Source organism: Haemorhous mexicanus, chromosome 8 (assembly GCF_027477595.1).
Source record: "Haemorhous mexicanus isolate bHaeMex1 chromosome 8, bHaeMex1.pri, whole genome shotgun sequence".
NCBI lineage: Eukaryota > Metazoa > Chordata > Aves > Passeriformes > Fringillidae > Haemorhous > Haemorhous mexicanus.
This window is the reverse complement of record NC_082348.1, coordinates 633925-653342: the sequence shown is the minus strand read 5'-3', so window position 1 is coordinate 653342 and position 19418 is coordinate 633925. Positions and strand designations below refer to the sequence as shown.

The following is a 19418-nucleotide window of genomic DNA, read 5'->3' as shown; positions in this document are numbered from 1 at the left end:
TGCTGACACGCTGCCGTGGCGCCGGCCGTGCTGCGGGTGACGGCTGTCCTTCCCTGCAGGACAGCACAACGACGCGCGCATGAACCTGGCCATCGCCCTGACCGCCGCCCGCTACGGCGCTGCCACCGCCAATTACACCGAGGTGCGGCACCTGCTCAAGAGAACGGACACGGGCCGCGTCTGCGGGGTGCGCTGCAGGGATGTGCTCACCGGTGAGTCTGGGGTCTGTGGGGTGTGTTTGGGGTCTGGGGTGTGTGTCTGGGGTCTGCGGGGTGCGCTGCAGGGATGTGCTCACCGGTGAGTCTGGGGTCTGTGGGGTGTGTTTGGGGTCTGGGGTGTGTGTCTGGGGTCTGCAGGGTGTGCTGCAGGGACGTGCTCACTGGTCAGTCTGCGGTCTGTGGGGTGTGTATGGGGTTTGGGGTGTGTGCAGGTTCTGCAGGTTGCACTGCAGGGATGTGCTCACAGGTTAGTGGAGTGTGCAGGGTCCCGCTGCAGGGATGTGCTCACAGGTGAGTGGGGTGTGCGGGGTCCCACTGAAGGGATGTGCTCACAGGTGAGTGGGGTGTGTGGGGTGCGCTGCAGGGGACAGTGGCACCCTGGGATAACACGGGAGGGAGGAGCAGGGCCACTGCCGTCTGCAAACAGCTCTGAACCAGCACAGGAGCCATCTTTCTGGGCCGTGCCATTAGTGTCACTCAGCTTCCACTTCTGTCACGTTTCTCACTCAAACCCCAGTGTTTTGGCAGGCCAGACTGAGCTTTGCATCCCAGCCCTTCTGTCAAGCAAAGATGACATTGTAAAAGGCTTCGTGCTGTACAGTAGTAATCCCATTTACCGAGTCTGCGGGCTGAGACCGAAATCTCTCTTCTTGAGAGGCAGATTTCAGCTGAGCAACTTCCACCCTGCCTGCCTCTCTTCTGCCCTTACAGATAAGCTGGGATTCCACTCTAAAACATTTCTCAAATCTGGTGTTGGGTGAACACTTAGTTAATTTTTAGAACCCATCCCAGCTGTTGTGTTCACACACACAGGGTACACTTTACAGTAGGTTGAGTTTATAGAGAGATGAATAACAAAGAGCATCAGTGAGCAGGAAACAAATGGTGTCTGTGATTGATACTGTTTTCTTTCACAGGGAAGGAGTTCGATGTCATGGCCAAGTGTGTTATCAATGCCACGGGACCTTTCACAGACTCAGTCCGCAAAATGGATGATCAGGAGGTGCCCAACATCTGTCAGCCCAGTGCAGGCGTGCATATCGTGATGCCTGGTTACTACAGGTGAGGCACGGGGAGCCTGCTGCCCGTGTGACACCATTTGTAATCTCTGCTGCCGCTGAATAAATCAGCTGGGAGAGGCGCACCGCTGGCTCTGCGGCAGCTCGCCGTGCACAGTTTGAGTCTGATTTTTGTTTGTGTTTTTCAAAGAGGATCCTGGCGCTGTGCCGGTGAGGAGAACAATTTCATCTATTCAGAACAGACTGAAGCCGTGTAGTTTTTAGTTAGAGCTGCCCAAGGCAGGACTCCTGCTGAAGCAGAAGGCATTTAGGCAGCACATCCCCAGGTGTGAAAGCACCTGTTTCAGTGACGCCTTTGAGCTGAGTGTGCTGCTGCTTGGTCACCCCCTCAGGGAGACAAGGAGCGTGTAAAACCTTCCAGAGAGGTTGCACCTTCGTATAGAATCTCTTGTCCTGTTAAATCATGGAATCACAGAGTGGTCTGGGTTGGAAGGGACTTTAAAGATCATCTTGTTCCACTGCCTGCCTTTACATATGAAGCTCCCTGTGCAGTGACTCTGCCGGGATGTGGCTCTGCTCAGACAAAACAGGAGTGCAGAAGCACCGAGTAAGTGAGAGGATGGGCAGTGTAATCAGTAATAATAATTACTGTCACAGGCAATAGAAGTAGCTCAGAGTAGCACAACCACATTTGCTGTGGCCTCAAGCCCACCCGCCCACCCCTGGGGGTTTTGGTGGCCAGGACGTGCTCTCCGTGTTCCAGGAGAGGTTCCCGTGGCACTCTGCTCCCTGCAGTCTCCTGCTCCTCTCCCTGTTTGCTGTGCAAAGCCAAATCCCCTTCTCCCGAGCCAGCCTTGTCAGTCGGAACTCAAATATTACCTTTGGTTCCTGAAGTCATTAGCATCCTAATGGAAATTCCCCTTTATGGACTTAGCCCAGTTGTGTTGATACAGTGCCTTTGCAGTAATGCCTTCCACAGCCCCTCTCAGAATGGGAATTCAGCCTTCCAGTGCACCAGGGGGTGTTTCTGCCAGAGCTGTCCCAACAGGACACCACCACACACTGTAAAATTGAGGCATTTTTGGCCTCTGTAAAATCACCCCTTCATTCCCTTCTGTTTTTTTTTTTTTCATTTTTGTATCTTTCTCCATGAAAAAATGGTAAAATGACCTGATAGCTGCTTTAAAGTACTAAAAATGTGGAGAAATGGGCTGTAATCCCAGTTTCCTCATATGCCAGGAGAAGGATGTGTGTGATTAGCTTTATGGCCCTACACAAAAACATGGAAAGCTTTAGTAAATTCAAAGTAGAAGATGGCTGGATATGCTCGAGAGCTCTGATTTATTTATTCTGTAATAACCCAATAATTTTAATTGGAAATGTGGAGAATTCTTGTTCTCCATGTTCCCCGGTGTATGTCAGCATGTGGGCATTACTTTCCTTGGAAAATAGTATCTGCCCACACACTGCCTCCACAGCACAGCTGATAAGATAACACTGCACTGAATTTCCTTGGAGTGGGATAGCTGAAAGCAGGGAACTGTCTGCTAAATAGAAAACACTCGTGGGATTTAATCTTGGTTGTATCAGGCCTTCCTTCTCGTGGTGCCAAGGAACACTGCTCAGCACAGGGAGGTTGGCATTTCACTGTGTCCACGTGTGCCCTGTGAATGTGTTACAGGATTTTGGCCCACAGTCACACAAATGATTTTTTTTTTTAACATCTAGAGGGTTTTAGTCAAAAATATAGTCAAGGTTTTGTAAAACTAATGTTAACCTAATGCATTCACTCCCCATGGGTTTCTTACTCATTGAAGTCCTTCATTAATAGTCCCAGAATTCCTCCCCTCATTAATTAGGCTTCCTGCCTGGAATGTGTCTGTGAAGACAAGGCTTTTTCCTCTCCCTTCTGACCAATTTCAGATGTTTCTGTCTTTCTGGAATTTTCCTCTCTGCTCTGCATTCCACATTCCAGGTAAACTTGCCTGTTGCACCTCACTTCTTCTCTATGGAAAGTCACTCTTTATCGTTCTTTAACAGAGTTTGTGGTGCTTTCTTCAAATGCTTCTTCAGCTGGAGATCTTCCATGGATCCAAGACTTTCCATGGATCTCCCAGACCTTTTGCCTCTACATTTCTCTGTGAAGGCATTGCTTTATACTTCATGTTGGAATTTCCAGTCCTCAATTTGCCCATTTTAGCCATCTTTAAAGAGAAATCTCACCACGGCTACAAGGCTCTTACCTCCTTCTCCCATCCATGGTGGAATCGTAGGAATTCCTGCCTCATAAAATCGTGTTCTTTCAGAGGTATTCCTGGTGTGCAGCAGCATGACTCCTGAGGCCTCAGGAAGGCCAGTATTTGGGTGTTAAGATGCTTCTTTCTGATGCAAAACACCATATTTTGCATTTGTTTGGGTGGTTCTTTAGTTATTTAAATAAGCTGGAACAAGCATGGCAAAGGGCATGGAGAGAGAGCTTCCCAGGATAGCTGGTATCAGTGATTCAGTAAATAATTGGCATATGAAAAACTGTTCCAGCCTTTCTCAGCACTTGCTGTGCAATCTGAAACACTTCAGTCCAGAGGTGCTATGGGGAAACTTAGTTGGAAGTCTTTGCTTGTTTATCTTCGTTGTTTTTAGCAGTTTTTATGAAATCACATCAAAAAAATTTCATACTTTGAAGAAAATGTCTATGAAGTTTCTGAATTCTGGTACTGTATATTAAACCTCTGATTTCCTCTGTCTCTAAATCAACAGCTTTTTCATTTTAAAAAGTAATCATTTGTCTGAGGTGATTTACCTTTCCCAAACCTGTGTTGACTTCCCCTATTAGATTGTACCTCTGCCACCATATGCCTAAGCTGTCTATAAATATCAGCTAAAATGGGTCTAATATACATGCTAGCTATGAAATTCTCAGCCTCCCTCCCAGCCTTGCCAGATATTGCCAACTCCCCTTCAGTAATCACTTCAGACTTCCTAAAAACGCAATATTCAGCTTGAATAGATAAATCCCACCCAAGCAGGTCTTTGCCTGCCTTAGGATTTGAGTCCACTGAAAATTCCCTCCGAAGTCCATAACTGCCACCTAAATCTGCATCTCCTGCCCTCCTTCCATGTGCTCCCTGTATCTCAGGAGCAGGGGCACAGCCTGAGGAGCCCTGACCTTGCTGCACATGTTTGTAGAAGGAGTTACAGCACCTTAAGTGAAAGTCAGCATCAGTCCTTGAAGGAAAAATGATCGAAAAAAGGGGCAGTTCAATGTTTTCCTACATAAAAGCTGTTTACTTTGAAGTGTTTATAAAAGCCTTTTGTTTTCTGAAATACAAGCAGAGCTTTTTAATAAGCCATGAGAAGGTAGTGGGTTTGTACCTGTGGATATCTTTCTTACATTACACCAGAAAAACCTGATGCATGAATTGAAATCTATCCAGAGCACTACGGTTTTTCATCCTTGTACTGAATCATTCTGTGAAGCACTGGCAGATGTAATGAAAAATGCCTGAGTAGCAGCATCCACTGAGTGTCCCTTTTGCCTTTTTCCCCTCAAAGCACAGTTCCCCATTCAGGAACAGAGCTGGGAGCACTCAGAGCACGTTCCTTAGTCCAAATCCCTCGGGAGTCTGTGGGTGTTCCTTCCTGCTCAAATGGCAGGTGGTGACAAACTCAGGCTTAGTGTCACTGCAAGGATATTCCTTAAATGTCTACATTTCTCTTCTTTGTTCTCCTTTTCTTCTCAGTCACCACCCCTCACCCCTCCTGCTCTACCTTTATTGTGGAGGCAGATTGGAGGAATCACTGTGATTTTATGGCATAAAAACAACCACGGGCCTTGTTTCACTAACCTGCTGGGACATCTGTTTAAAGCTGTGTCTTGGCCACACGTGAAATCCATTATTTGTTGATTTATTAACCCCTTTACCTGGGAACAGATGCTGTGTCCCAGTCCTTGCCTGGGCACTGGGGGTGCAGGGACAGCCCCCAGGTGCCACCCCCTGTTCTGGTCTGAGCCAGGCCCCTCCTGTCTTCCAGCCCTGACAACATGGGGCTGCTGGACCCGGACACCAGCGATGGCAGGGTGATCTTCTTCCTGCCCTGGGAGAAGATGACGATTGCGGGGACCACGGACAGCCCCACGGATGTCACCGCCCACCCCATCCCCACCGAGGAGGACGTCAACTTCATCCTGAGTGAAGTGCGCAACTACCTGGGCCCGGCCGTGGAAGGTAACCCCGGGGAGCCCTTGCTGGGAAGGGCTGGGGGCATCCCAGCCTGGGGGGCGTCCCAGCCTGGGGGGCAATGGGCTGCTGCCTGAAGCTGTGGCTCTTGGGATCTGCCTGTCTGAAACTGGTGGGCTGAGGTGTCAGCATGAGCTGTGCAGTGCTGCTGCTCCAGTCCATCACCAGCCAGCACCACCGCTAACACATCTCCCCGGGTGCCACATCTGCTTGTTTTTTGGGCACCTCCAGGGAGGGTGACTCCACCACTGCCCTGGGCAGCCATCTTCCCTCCAGACTGAGGGTTTGGTTTATTTAAATTATTCTGTACTGCTGCGTTTCTGCAGCAGCAATAAAATAAGTCTGAAAAGCACTCAGGCAGGAACATTGTAACATACTTAGGTTTAGGAAAACCTGCTGTCTGGAGATGGGAAATGATCGATTCCTTGTTTCCTGAAGTGGAGAATTGATGTCTGTATGTTGTATGAAGTTCTGGAAGTGTCCAGGAAAGCTCCTGTTGGGTGTCTGGAGCAGCAGTTGGTGTTGGAAGTGCAGGAGACCAGGGAGGGAGATGGGAATGTGAATAGGACAGAGATTAGATGGGATATTTGGAAGAAATTCTCCCCGTGAGGGTGGGCAGGCCCTGGCACAGGGTGCCCAGAGCAGCTGGGGCTTCCCCTTGATCCCTGGCAGTGTCCAAGGCCAGGCTGGACCGGGCTTGGGGCACCCTGGGACAGTAGAAGGTGTCCCTGCCCATGCCAGGGTGGGATGGGATGGGCTATAAGGTCTGTCCCAAGCCAGGCCATTCCCTGGTTTCCCGCATATTTTCCAGCAGCACGTTCGGAAGTGTTCAGTCCCTCTGGCTCAGCCCAGCTGGGCCTGTGCTGGTTTTCCTGTGCAGGTTTTCCTGTGCAGTTACTGTTTATAGATGGCTGGAGCTGAAATAACAACGGCACTGCCCATATCACCCCTCGACAGCCCTGCCTCTGCTGCCAGAGCCAGTGCCAGGGTTATCAACTTCCACAGGCTTGGACACCTTCCAGCTGCTTAATTACAGCGTCACGCGTGCTGCTTTCTGTAGTTTCATTAGTTTATGAACCTAATACAGGGTCTTGTGTCTGTGATTAACACTTCATTTTGGCAGGTTGAACACGCTGGCAGAGCACATTGATTTCAGAAATCTATTCCGTGTTCTTTGGGGGATGTTTTTTACACCCTTTTAGTGATTTTTCAATTATCGGTCATTTGAAAGTTGTGTTAAAAACATGTTCCAAAGGCTTCAGTACAAAGCAAATTGGTAACTGCACTTAGGGTGAAGGCTGCGGATAAAGATGGCTTGTCAAGAGGAAATCTTGGAATAATAACCTTCAGTCTAGAGGAAAAGCTTGAAGATCTGAAAGGAAATGTTACACTCATGTAACAAACTTTATTTTGGTTTATAAAATACAATGTAAGGACAGTTCAGATTAATTGGGAAGAATTTTCATGGAAAGGGGGGTGTCAGGCTGCAGCTGCCCAGGCAGGTTTGGAGTCCCCGTTGCTGGAGCTGTCCAGGGAGCGCCTGGATGTGGCACTCAGTGCTCTGGGCTGGTGACAAGGTGGGCATTGGTACCAGTTGGACTCAACGGACTGGGAGGGCTTTTCCAACATCAGTGATTCTGGGATTCCATAGCCCAGCTTATCCCCTGGCTCTGGGGGCTCTCCCCAGCTCTGGGGGTTGCTCAGGGCCAAGCAGGGTGTGGAGCAGCCCTTGGCAGAGCCCAGTGGGAACTGGGCACCCCTGGGCTCGGGCTGGCTGTGCCTCAGTATGGCTCTGCACAGTGAGAAGAGGAGATGTGCTGGCAGCCTGGAGTGGCATCCGGCCCCTGGTGACCAACCCTGACTCCAAGGACACCCAGTCCCTGTCCCGGAACCACGTCGTGACCATCAGTGACAGCGGCCTCATCACCATTGCAGGTACTGGGGGTTCCTTAAATACAGCTCTGCTGGGCTTTTCCAGGGTATTGCTTGCAAAAATCTTGTTCTGTGGGAATTCTTCTGCTCCTGTAACCAAACTGCTCTGTCCGTGGCAGTGGGGCTGGCTTGGAGCAAGCCTGGCACCAGTCATGTGTTCTATGGAATACATCAATATGTCTGTAGGGTGTAACAGCTTGTATTCCTGCTGCTTTCCCCAATACCGAGGTGAGCACTGTTCCCCCAGGTGGGAAGTGGACAACCTACCGTGCCATGGCACGGGACACCATCGACGCGGCCGTGCGCGAGCACAACCTGCAGGCAGGCTCCTGCAGAACCATGGGGCTGCAGCTGGAGGGGGCCGAGGACTGGAGCCCCACGCTCTACATCAGACTGGTCCAGGACTACGGACTGGAAAGTGAGGTGAGTCCTGCCTTCCTGCCTTGGAGGGCTTTGGTCTTCCCCTAAGCACCAGCATAACTTGGGCAAAGGTCGTGTGAGCCCAATCAGAGCTGGGACAGAGACAGTTCTAACAGAAATAAAGTTAGTAATTGTTCATCATCTTCCCCTTTTTCCTTCCTCCTAATCTTGACTGTTTCCTGCTAAGAACTCTCTGACTTGCGGGGTCTGTGGTCCCTGGAGCCCGCCAAGCTGTGCAGCAGCGTGATCACCATGTGACAGGAGAGCTGTGCTGTCAGGCCTGGTGGCACAGACACGGCAGGGCAGTGCTGATCCAGCCTCCCACAGCACAGAGCTTCCTCCCACACTGCCACTCTCCAGCACTCCTGGCAGCCTGTTTGTTACTGGGGATGAGGGAATGGTCAAGGAAAATGTCTCTTTCTTGTGCTTTCAAAACATGCTGGATTTGTGTTCCTCTCCACAGGTGGCTCAGCACCTGGCTACCACCTACGGGGATAAGGCTTTTGAGGTGGCCAAAATAGCCCAGGTGACAGGGAAGAGGTGGCCTATTGTTGGGAAACGTCTGGTATCTGAATTTCCTTACATCGAAGCTGAGGTATGTGGGAAAACCATGTCACCTTCTGTGATTCTGTCCTTGAGACAAGCAGGTTGGTGGCTCTGAAACATCTCCTTGAGCCCTTTCCTTTGGGGAGCCAAGATATTTTCTGTGTCTGTACCTGGAGCACACTTTGTGTATCGGTATATACACATATTAATACATTTATGCACAATTAAATATTTATATGATGCCCATTTTGTACTTCAGGTACAAACACTGGATCCCAGGTGGGTTGTGTAAAATGTCCCAAGGAAAGGGGGCTCTCCCAGCCGTGTGTGGGCTCTGGGTGCCAGCCCTGCTGTCCCTTGTCCCCAGGTGGGTTCTGTAGAGTGTCCCAAGGAGAAGGGGCTCTCCCAGCCATGTGTGGGCTCTGGGTGCCAGCCCTGCTGTCCCTTGTCCCCAGGTGGGTTCTGTAGGGTGTCCCAAGGAGAAGGGGCTCTCCCAGCCGTGCGTGGGCTCTGGGTGCCAGCCCTGCTGTCCCTTGTCCCCAGGTGGGTTCTGTAGAGTGTCCCAAGGAGAAGGGGCTCTCCCAGCCGTGCGTGGGCTCTGGGTGCCAGCCCTGCTGTCCCTTGTCCCCAGGTGGGTTCTGTAGAGTGTCCCAAGGAGAAGGGGCTCTCCCAGCCGTGTGTGGGCTCTGGGTGCCAGCCCTGCTGTCCCTTGTCCCCAGGTGGGTTCTGTAGAGTGTCCCAAGGAGAAGGGGCTCTCCCAGCCGTGTGTGGGCTCTGGGTGCCAGCCCTGCTGTCCCTTGTCCCCAGGTGGGTTCTGTAGAGTGTCCCAAGGAGAAGGGGCTCTCCCAGCCGTGTGTGGGCTCTGGGTGCCAGCCCTGCTGTCCCTTGTCCCCAGGTGGGTTCTGTAGAGTGTCCCAAGGAGAAGGGGCTCTCCCAGCCGTGTGTGGGCTCTGGGTGCCAGCCCTGCTGTCCCTTGTCCCCAGGTGGGTTCTGTAGGGTGTCCCAAGGAGAAGGGGCTCTCCCAGCCGTGCGTGGGCTCTGGGTGCCAGCCCTGCTGTCCCTTGTCCCCAGGTGGGTTCTGTAGGGTGTCCCAAGGAGAAGGGGCTCTCCCAGCCGTGCGTGGGCTCTGGGTGCCAGCCCTGCTGTCCCTTGTCCCCAGGTGGTGTACGGGGTTAAGGAGTACGCGCGCACCGCTGTGGACATCATCTCCCGCCGCACCCGCCTGGCCTTCCTCAACGTGCAGGCTGCTGAGGAGGCCCTGCCTCGCATCGTGGACATCATGGCCAAGGAGCTCAACTGGTGTGAGCAGAAGAAGAAGGTAGGAAGGGCCCTTTTCAGCTCCAGCTGCCTTGTTTTGCTTGAGGAGTTTCCGTGTTAAGGATCCCAGCTGGTTGAGTAGAGAGCTACAAGTGATGTTTTATTCCCGGCATAATGAGTCACTTGGTGCATTTCATTCTAAAGACTTTATCAAATGGCTGTGAAATGGGTTGGGATTGGCCAGGGGGTGGAGGGGAAGGGGAAGATCTGTATCCTGTTGCTCCCCAGCCTTAGAAGTGAAAGCAGGCTTGGCGTTGCTGTCCTATTCCTGTCAGTTATTTTGCTTTACTGACACTTTTCAACAGATCTGCCTCAGCACAGGAAGCTTCTGTAACCATAAAGAACCTGCCTGGTGTTGAGCTCCCTGATTTTTTCTGATTTTGGACAGCTGAGTCCAAATCATCACACTAAAGATCACACTAAATCATCATCACACTAAGATATCTAGTGGGAGAGAAATGACAAGTTGTAGGCCTAGCCTAAAAAGGCCATTTCTTCCTGAAAGGGGCAGACAGACTGAGTGAGTGAAGGTGTGGATGCACCTGAAGGCATTTACACAGAAATTAGAAGTTTTTACTAGCATGGATACCTTTTCCCAAGAGTAAAAAGTGCCTAAGTTTAACTTTTTGATACTTCTCAGCTGCCTTATTTTGGGACCTTAGAAAAGTACTGGTTAAGTGGAAGACCTAAGAGTAAAGTATAAAAAATGAGTACTTGTGTAAGAACTTGCTATTGCTCAGATACTCAGGTTTTGTGTTTTCTTTGTAGGAACAGCTTGAAACCGCTAAAACATTCCTGTACTATGAAATGGGCTACAAAGTGAAAACAGATCAATTAACAGACAGCTCTGAGATCAGCCTGGCACCTTCAGATATTGAGAGGTGAGTGGGGCAGGCGGGCTGCCCGTGCTGCTGTCCCTGCAGCCCGTGGGGCCCTGACGTGCAGCCCCTCCCTCGCAGGTACAAGAAGCGGTTCCACATGTTTGACAAGGACAAGAAGGGCTTCATCACCATCCTGGACGTGCAGCGTGTGCTGCGGGTGAGCTGCCCCTGCTCCTGACTCCCTCTGGGAGCAGCCTGTGTCCGTGGCTGAGGCCAGGCTGCTGAGCCCCTCTCCTGTGCTCGTTCCATGCAGAGCATCAGCATGCAGATAGACGAGAACACCCTCCACGAGATCCTCAGCGAGGTGGATCTCAACAAAAACGGGCAGGTGGAGCTCAACGAGTTCCTGCAGGTACGTGCTTCCTTTGGTTCCAGGAAAGGCTGGTTTCTGAGCAGCAAAGACACAGCTAGGGAACTTCCCCCTTGCTTAGGGTAGGGTTGGAGACCAGGGGAGTGTAACCTGGGGTGTTGGTACAAGGGGCACACAGAGCCATCCTCAAGCAGCTTGGAAATTCAATTGGTTTTTTTTTCCCCAGTCAGACTCAAAGAACAGGTCCAATTTACAAAGTATGCCCCAGTCCAGACCTGAATTTGGCATTTTAAGCCCAGAAATGCTGTTTAAATGTATTTAAAGTGATACAGGTGTCCATTGGAAGGTGCATGGCACAGGTGTGCACACTGACATTATCCACAGCTGTTAAGGGTTGTTATAAAAATTAGTAAACTAAGAAACTGAATAATAAACTACTAAATAACCAAATATTTATAATGATAAATAGTAATATAACCATAATGATAATAAACTAAATAACTAAATATTAAACTGAATATTATAAAGAATTAGTTAGAGCCCATCCCAGGCCCTATAACCCATTTTCGTTCCTGGATTGCCTAAATTGTCCCAGTTTCTCTGAAAAAAATGACATGCATCTGCTTTTTGGGGGGCTTTCAAGCAAACCCAAGGGTACTCCCTTTGCATATGCAGTTTGTCAGCTGGGTTGGTGTTTGAGGAGTCTTTTTTGGGGTGGTATTTTAGAGCCTGCCGTGTCTCCCCTGCCTGGTGGCAATGATGAATGCCAAACAGGAGAGAAATTAATGCTGGGGATTTTGGTCAATGTCAGCCCTTTCTTCACTGTGTCAAGTTAAACAAACAAGATCAAGGCAAAGGAAATGGTAATTGTCTCTCTGGAGATGAGCTGGGGATAAGAGCAGCATTGTTGAATCTAAATGCAGAAAATTTTCACAGGTTGTGTCCAGCATTAGCAAAAAGGAGTATTTATTTGCCTAAAATGCAGCAGTTGAGCTGAGGGGCTGCAGTGAACTTGGGGGAAGGGGAAGAGCCAGACCAAACAAGCCAGGGGGAAAGGAGAACCAGTGGCTTTGGGAGTTTATGCTGATTGTTCAAATGGGAGAGAATAGCCCCACTGGGTTCTGGCTGCTGGAAAGGGACACCTCCACTGGAAGCCTTTCACTGGGGCAGCCCAGCCCTTTCTGCAGGGCAGAGCTAGCTGCAGTTTGCTCAGGTTGGGTGCATTGGTTGGGAGCTGAAACAACAGTAGTTGTTCTGTGGGGTTTGGGGGCATCCTGGGGTGGTTTTGCTAGGCTGACCAGGCTCACCAGGGATTGCCAGCCCTACATCATCCCATGCAATGCAAAGGCCAGGCAGTATTTCAGGGTTGTTTCTGCAAACCTGTGTCACTCTGTGGCTCCTGCACATCTCCCAGAGCAGCCTGGGTGTGAAGCAGCAGTGATGGGGATGCCTTGTTCAGGCTGCCCTGGAGCAGAGGCTGGGCAGAGTCCCAGAATGAAGCAGGGATTTATTCAAGGATCTCCTCCATGGATCCAGCTGGGGCAGCACCAGAGCCCAGCCAGGGCTGCACCCAAGATGACCCAAAATGGCCCCAAAATGCACGGCCGGGCACGGGGTCTGTCCCTGGGATCAGCTCTGCTCCATTTGCACCTTGCAGTTCATTGTCCCAGCCCAGCTTTAGCCCAGGCACTCCCACCCTGCTCGTTTTTCTCTCTCCAGCCCACGGGGTTTGTGCTCCTGGGCTGAGATTGGGCTCATTTGTCCTTGGTGCCCAGCTGGAGCAGGAATTGTTTTGTCTCCCTGCTCTGTGCACAGAGCTCAGCAGCGCTGAGTGTGAAGCTCAGAGCTGCACACTGAAGCAGCACAGAATGTGAAAAACACAACAGCCAAAACCTGAGGCATCAGTGGCACTGGAGGGCTGAGCCCTCTGCTGTGCCTTGCACTGCTCCAGGGAAGCACTCAGTGCTAAGCACCAAGGTGCCACTGAAATGAACTGGGGTTGCCATGGAAGGAGCAAAATACATTAAATGTTTGTTTAATTTTTTAATGGATCTGTTAAGTCAGTGCCCAATACTTGAGTGTTTGCTTTCTGAAAACTTTAAAGTAATTGCGTTTCAGCGCAGAACTTGTGCAAGCCCTGGGCAAATATTTGTGGAGGTTTGTGTTGGAAAATAGAGCAGGTTGTGCCTGGGGGCTGCTGGCCTGCAGGTGGGAGCAGAGCAGGGCTGGCAGAGAGGAGCCCTGGCAGCCCCTGGTGCTCGGAGCCCGTGGGGTGATGGGGCAAACAGGGCTGCCCGAGCCGGCAGCACAGCTGGCACAGAGCCCAGGGCACAGGAGCTGCCTGGGGCAGGGCTGGGCTCCTGCAGAGCCAGCTGCTGCCAGTGGTGCTCCAGGAGGGACAGGGAGCCTTGGAACTGCTGGTGGGATGTAAAGGCAACCACCCCATGTTCAGTCAGGAGGAGTTGTGGAATGCCAGAGTGGTTTGAGTGGGAAGGGCCCTTAAATCCCATCCCATTCCTCTAAAGCACATTGCCCCAGGCTCTGGCAGGCTGGTGGCCCAGGAGGGTGACTGGGCAGGAGGCAGTGCCTCTGCTGCTGGGAGATCCCTGTCTGTGCACAGGCCTGGCCTCCTCCCTGTGCCTCTGGAATTGGGAGGGAGGCCAGGGGAAGGCCACACCACATTTGCACAGCTGCAGCTGCAGGTGCAATGAGCAACTTTTCCTATGGGGGAAGGAATCTGAGGGATTCCTGCAGTCAGTGGGAGTAAGAAATTGCATTTGGCAAGTGCCAATTGCTTCCCCGACGCTCTCTGCAGAGCTGGCTGCAGGTAATTTCAGCTCTAATGCTGGCTTTATCCATGGGATAAAAAAGAATTAACTAAAATCTTAGCACTAGTGTGCTTGCGCTGGGAGAGAGCAGAGTCCAACTTCCAGGACTTAGAGGCAAATTAGTTTTAAAAGTCTATAAAGGAATTTGGATTTGAAAGAATTGTGGGAGTCAAGTACAGTGTCTCTCCAGAGAAAGGCATGTGGGTGGAAAAGGGCAGGTCTGGGATCAGTGATGGATCAGGAATCATGAAATCCCTGCATGATGTGGGTTGGGAGGGACCCTAAAGCTCATCTTCAAGCCAGGGCCAGGGACACCTTCCACTAGATCAGGTTGTTCCAACCTGGCCTGGGGCACTTCCAGGGATCCAGGGGCAGCCACAGCTTCTCTGGGCACCCTGTGCCAGGGCCTGCCCACCCTCATAGGGAACAATTTCTTCCTAAATGCAAAAAAATCCTGAATCTTCCGCGAGCTGAATCCTTCAGATATTGCAAATAAGCAAAGAGAGCCTGTGCAGCTGCTGGGTTTTCCCCCACTCTGAAATGCCGTGGAGAAACCCCCGGTGATGATGGCTGGCTGCCCTGCTCCCAGGTGGATCGTGTTTGGTCCTGTCCCTCCTCCTGCCCCCGGGGCTGTCCGAAGCAGTCTCTGATAGCCCTGGGGGTGTGCCGAGCCTGGCGCCAGGCTCGGGGGCCGCAGCTGGCCTCGCAGTTCGGGAAGGCAGGTGTGTGCTGGCTGTGCTGCAGCCCCGGTGACGCTGTGCCCTGTCCCCAGCTGATGAGTGCCATCCAGAAGGGCCGTGTGTCGGGCAGCCGGCTGGCCGTGCTGATGAAGAGCGCCGAGGAGAACCTGCGGCGCCGCCAGGCCATCCCCGTGGACCGCAGCGGAGGGGGGCTCTGAGCGGCCCCCCGGCCCCCCGGGCAGCTCTCCCGGAACACTTCGGCGCGTTTGTCCTCCTCGTTAATGGTTTCCTTCCTGCCCCGGGACGTGGCTGGCTGGGCTGTGCTGGCAGGAGCTCGGCAGTGCAGCTGCAGGGGCTGGGGGCACACTCAGCACGTCCTGCCCCGGCCGTTCACCTTTGTGCCCTGCTCAGAGTGAGTCCTGCCCCAGCCATTCACCTTTGCAGCACCCTCACCTTCAGAGCACGCCGTGCTCAGGGTGAGTCCTGCCTCAGAGTGAGTCCTGCCCCGGCCATTCACCTTTGCAGCACCCTCACCTTCAGAGCACGCCGTGCTCAGGGTGAGTCCTGCCTCAGAGTGAGTCCTGCCCCGGCCATTCACCTTTGCAGCACCCTCACCTTCAGAGCACGCCGTGCTCAGGGTGAGTCCTGCCCTTAAACGCGCTGAGTTCTGCAAACACGAAATCTCTGAGCTGCTTCTGCCTCCTCACCAAGGAGCAAGAGAGGGAAAGCTGTGTTCTGGATGGAGGTACCATTGCAAAGGAGCAAACCCAGCATTTCTGGGGTGGGGTGGTGGAGACCTGTCCTGAGCCCGCTGTGGGTGGTAGGTTTGCCCTGTTATTCCAGTGGTGCCAGCGCTTGGCCCCTCAGAAATTGCAGCTGGAAAACAAGGCACCTGGATTAATCACCCGAGGTAATAATGTAGCTGAAAGCTGGGCACAGCTTCCCTTCTCCACTGTTAACACAAATAAACTGCCTCTAATAAATGGCATTGTCTGCAGGTGGTGCTTTCTGCAGTGAAATAAAGGCAAAAGGTGTTTTGTGCTAAAAAGAGCTTCAAGTTTGGGGCAAACCCTGATGCTGTGTAGAATGGGGCAGGTTTTGGTAGCACAACAATCTTAAATGTTAATTTAAAAATGCTCAAACACGGTGAAGAAAACAAAGTGTGTGTTTTGCATCCTACTAACTTTTCTAGGAAAAAAAAGGCTGTTTTTCAGCAGGCTAAATGAAAAACCAAAGCATGGAGCCCTCACTGGAGCTGTTTCCAGCACTGCTGTACCTGCCTGTTGTCCTCCTGCTGCTGGGCTGGGCTGAGATCAGCTGGGAGATTGCTGCCTGATGTAGAACAAGGCAGGGAAACCTGGTTTTCTGCTGGATTTGGCATCTGCCGTATTCCCTGAGTAGAGCAATTTCCACCTCAAACCAAGCTTCTCTTCCCAGGGGTCAGAATTTCTGCTGAAGTAAAATTTGATGTATTTAACTGGTATCACCACGTCCACTGATGGAAAATAGCATCCATCAGGGATGCCCAACAGGGCAGGAGTGAACAGCAAGGATTCCTTGGATATTTTAACAGGGAAAATGGCTCCAGACACAAATGGAGATGCTGGGGGCTGGTGGGATGTAGCACAGTGAGTGCAGATGCTGTCTTTGGCTGCAGAAGCAGAGCCCTTAAATAAAAACATGAAACATTTGGGTGTTGAAAAACAGTAGATACAAAAGAAAAGGGTAAGACTCACCTAAAATGAGTTCCTAAAACGGTTGAGATGGTTTTTGCATGTTCAGTTTGTTTTTTGATGTAGCTGTTGTTCAGGTTCTGGCTTTGTGCTTCGAGCAGGGCTGAGGAAGGGCGAGTTGGCACATCTGGCACCACAAGGACGTTTCAGCCAACAGAGGGTTTGTTCCTGTGGTCCTGTAGGCTTTTCCTTTAGAGCTGTGTTCCAGAATGTTCAGGTGAAGGATGGAACGTTTGTGTCCCAAACACACAGGAGCAGATTTCACACATCCTGCAGCCTGGAGGGAAGTGAATGTGTAACACACGGCCGAGGGAGGGGGGTCAGGATTCTGCTCTTAACAAAAGTGTAAGGGGAAATCAAACAAAGTTTTCCAGGCCACGTGAAGAAAAAAAAATTTCCAATGTTGAACAGGTTTTTTGTAAAGAAAAAATATTTTCACTATTGAACAGCTTTTGTACAGTTTAAAGAGAAATTCTCCACTCGTCTCTAACTGGCATTGTTAAAATAATAACCTGAATTTACCTGGAAAGCAGGATTTCTGTGTTGTACCCAAAGTGTGCTCCTTGTTCTCTTGTTAATCTTGCATCTGGAATGTGGCTGTGGGTTCTCCTGGCTGTGTGTCCCTGGACATGGATTGCTCTGTCTCAGGCACTTGTGTCACCTCCTGCTCCCCTGCACGGCGCAGCCAGGCCTGCAGTGACAGGGACAACTGCACGTGTCCCCAGCAGTGCCTGGCAAACTCTCCCGTGCTGGTGTCCCCTGGTTGTGCCTGCAGGAATGCTGGCTTTGCTCTCTGGGCTCCTTGGTCTGCATGCCCTGTGGGAACAGTTGTGAGATGGCACTGGCTTTCCTTCCTGGGATGGAAAAGCAGGAGTGGGACTGTGTGTGTGAAGGGAAGATTTCTGGGTTTTCTGTGGCATTTTGTGTTGTAAATAACCTGTGGGGAGGGGGGATCCATGCAGTGTCTGGGGGGGGATAAATACGTGTGCAGACACGCTGCAGGTTTCCACGTGGCACTTAGGTTTGTTGTCAGGTTCCTGTTGCAGCCTGGGCTGTTCAATGCTGTGTTTGAAGCTGGGTTGTCATTTTTATAACTGTCTTGGTGTTTTCCTGCCATTATTTATTACCTTTGATATCTGGAATGAGCCGCATGCGTTTATTGAGCAATAAGAGGATGTATTTAATGTGCCTTGTTTTTAACTGAGTAAGGACTGAAAGCATGAATCAATAAAAGTGGCTAAAAAAGTTCCTTTCGCTGGCAGTTTGTTGTGGCAGGTGCAAAAGTACCTCGGAGTCACCCTGGGGAAGTTTCTGTGGGAAGGAGGAGGTGGGGATGGGTGGGTTTGGGGAACAGGACCGGGTTTCCCGTGCTGTCCCCTCTTAGCTCAGCCCCGAGTGCTCGGCAGTGGGGAAGTGCAAGTGAGGAGTGAGTGCAGCCCTGGCACTGCAGGAGGTGACAGTGACAGGGGAGCTGCAAGGGCAGCAGCCTCCTGGCTTTGGTTGGTATATGCATTTTCCTCCGGGATTCTGGCTGCCAGCCAGGAGCAGCCCCCACACACAGGTGAGTTTGATCCTGACCCAGGTCAGCTCCAGTGGGCAGGAGAGATCTCCCAGCCCGTGTGGGTCGTGTTCCCCGTCAGGTGAGCCCGGGCTGCCGCGTGCCACCAGTGTTCCAGCAGAGCAGATCCATTTTCCCAGCCAGGGAATCAGCAGGCCCTTAGCAGTGTGAGCTCAATCTTCATAATCTCCAGATTATTTCCTGGGTTAATTTACACTTGTAGCAGGAATATGGCACAGCTGCCACGGAGCTGTGCTGATGTACAAGCAGCTCCCTCCACGTGGGAATGAACTAGACCAGAGGGGAACCACAGAGATTGTGGATTTTCCCCTAATCCACGGCGTGTAAGTGAGAAGGCAAAGAATGTTTGCTGTGATCAGCTTGATCCCAAATATTTTGCAGCACCAGAGTTGCCTCGTGTCAAGCTCCTGGCTTTGCTGCTGGAAGGCACAGGAGTTTGGGGCTGGTCCTTCCCGTGGCATCTCCCCAGAATGGTCAGAAATTCAGATTTATTGCCCCTCTGTGGCTGCTGGTCAGAAATACGATGGGGAATACCAAAGCAGCATTAACATCTCAGCGTGGGGGCCGAGCTGGGTGTTCCCGTGTCAGCTGGGAGCTGATGGCAGCTGCTGGGGACAAGGCCACCCGTGGGGACAGGGCCACCCGTGGGGACAGGGCCGTGCTGCTGGCACAGCTCCAACAAGCTGTGCTCTGCCTCAGGGCAGGAGTGCCTGTCCCACTGTCCCTGCACTGCCCAGGTGAGCTGTGTGCAGGGCTGGGCTCACACACTGCCCAGGTGAGCTGTGTGCAGGGCCGGGCTCACACACTGCCCAGGTGAGCTGTGTGCAGGGCTGGGCTCACACACTGCCCAGGTGAGCTGTGTGCAGGGCTGGGCTCACACACTGCCCAGGTGAGCTGTGTGCAGGGCTGGGCTCACACACCCTGCACTGCCCAGGTGAGCTGTGTGCAGGGCCGGGCTCACACACTGCCCAGGTGAGCTGTGTGCAGGGCGGGGCTCACACACCCTGCACTGCCCAGGTGAGCTGTGTGCAGGGCCGGGCTCACACACCCTGCACTGCCCAGGTGAGCTGTGTGCAGGGCCGGGCTCACACACTGCCCAGGTGAGCTGTGTGCAGGGCGGGGCTCACACACTGCCCAGGTGAGCTGTGTGCAGGGCTGGGCTCACACACCCTGCACTGCCCAGGTGAGCTGTGTGCAGGGCCGGGCTCACACACTGCCCAGGTGAGCTGTGTGCAGGGCGGGGCTCACACACTGCCCAGGTGAGCTGTGTGCAGGGCCGGGCTCACACACCCTGCACTGCCCAGGTGAGCTGTGTGCAGGGCTGGGCTCACACACTGCCCAGGTGAGCTGTGTGCAGGGCGGGGCTCACACACTGCCCAGGTGAGCTGTGTGCAGGGCTGGGCTCACACACTGCCCAGGTGAGCTGTGTGCAGGGCTGGGCTCACACACCCTGCACTGCCCAGGTGAGCTGTGTGCAGGGCCGGGCTCACACACTGCCCAGGTGAGCTGTGTGCAGGGCTGGGCTCACACACCCTGCACTGCCCAGGTGAGCTGTGCATCACCTGGAGGGACGCCCCTCTCCCTCCCCCAGGGCCTTTCCTTGCCGGACTCGGCTCTGCCTCCCCGCACTCCTCCCTTCTCCAGCGGCAGCAGCTGGAATTAAACGCCTCTGTAAAGCCGGCAGGGTCGGGCTGGGGCCCCAGTGCCGAGGTCCCTG

The 19418-nt window shown here is 52.5% G+C and overlaps 1 protein-coding gene across 2 annotated transcripts in view; it reads left to right on the top strand.

Annotated features, from left to right (window-relative positions):
• GPD2 (glycerol-3-phosphate dehydrogenase 2) overlaps nt 1-15372 on the top strand; it is a 48668-nt gene extending 33296 nt beyond the window's left edge. For both annotated transcript variants that reach the window (XM_059852438.1, XM_059852439.1), the window contains 11 exons: nt 60-212; nt 1136-1280; nt 5270-5463; nt 7276-7410; nt 7655-7830; nt 8291-8422; nt 9533-9691; nt 10459-10571; nt 10650-10728; nt 10825-10923; nt 14482-15372. In XM_059852438.1, the coding sequence (XP_059708421.1) occupies nt 60-212; nt 1136-1280; nt 5270-5463; nt 7276-7410; nt 7655-7830; nt 8291-8422; nt 9533-9691; nt 10459-10571; nt 10650-10728; nt 10825-10923; nt 14482-14607 (1511 nt within the window). In that variant the 3' untranslated portion in view covers nt 14608-15372. The remainder of the gene's footprint in view (nt 1-59; nt 213-1135; nt 1281-5269; nt 5464-7275; nt 7411-7654; nt 7831-8290; nt 8423-9532; nt 9692-10458; nt 10572-10649; nt 10729-10824; nt 10924-14481) is intronic.
• Nucleotides 15373-19418: the final 4046 nt, after the last annotated feature.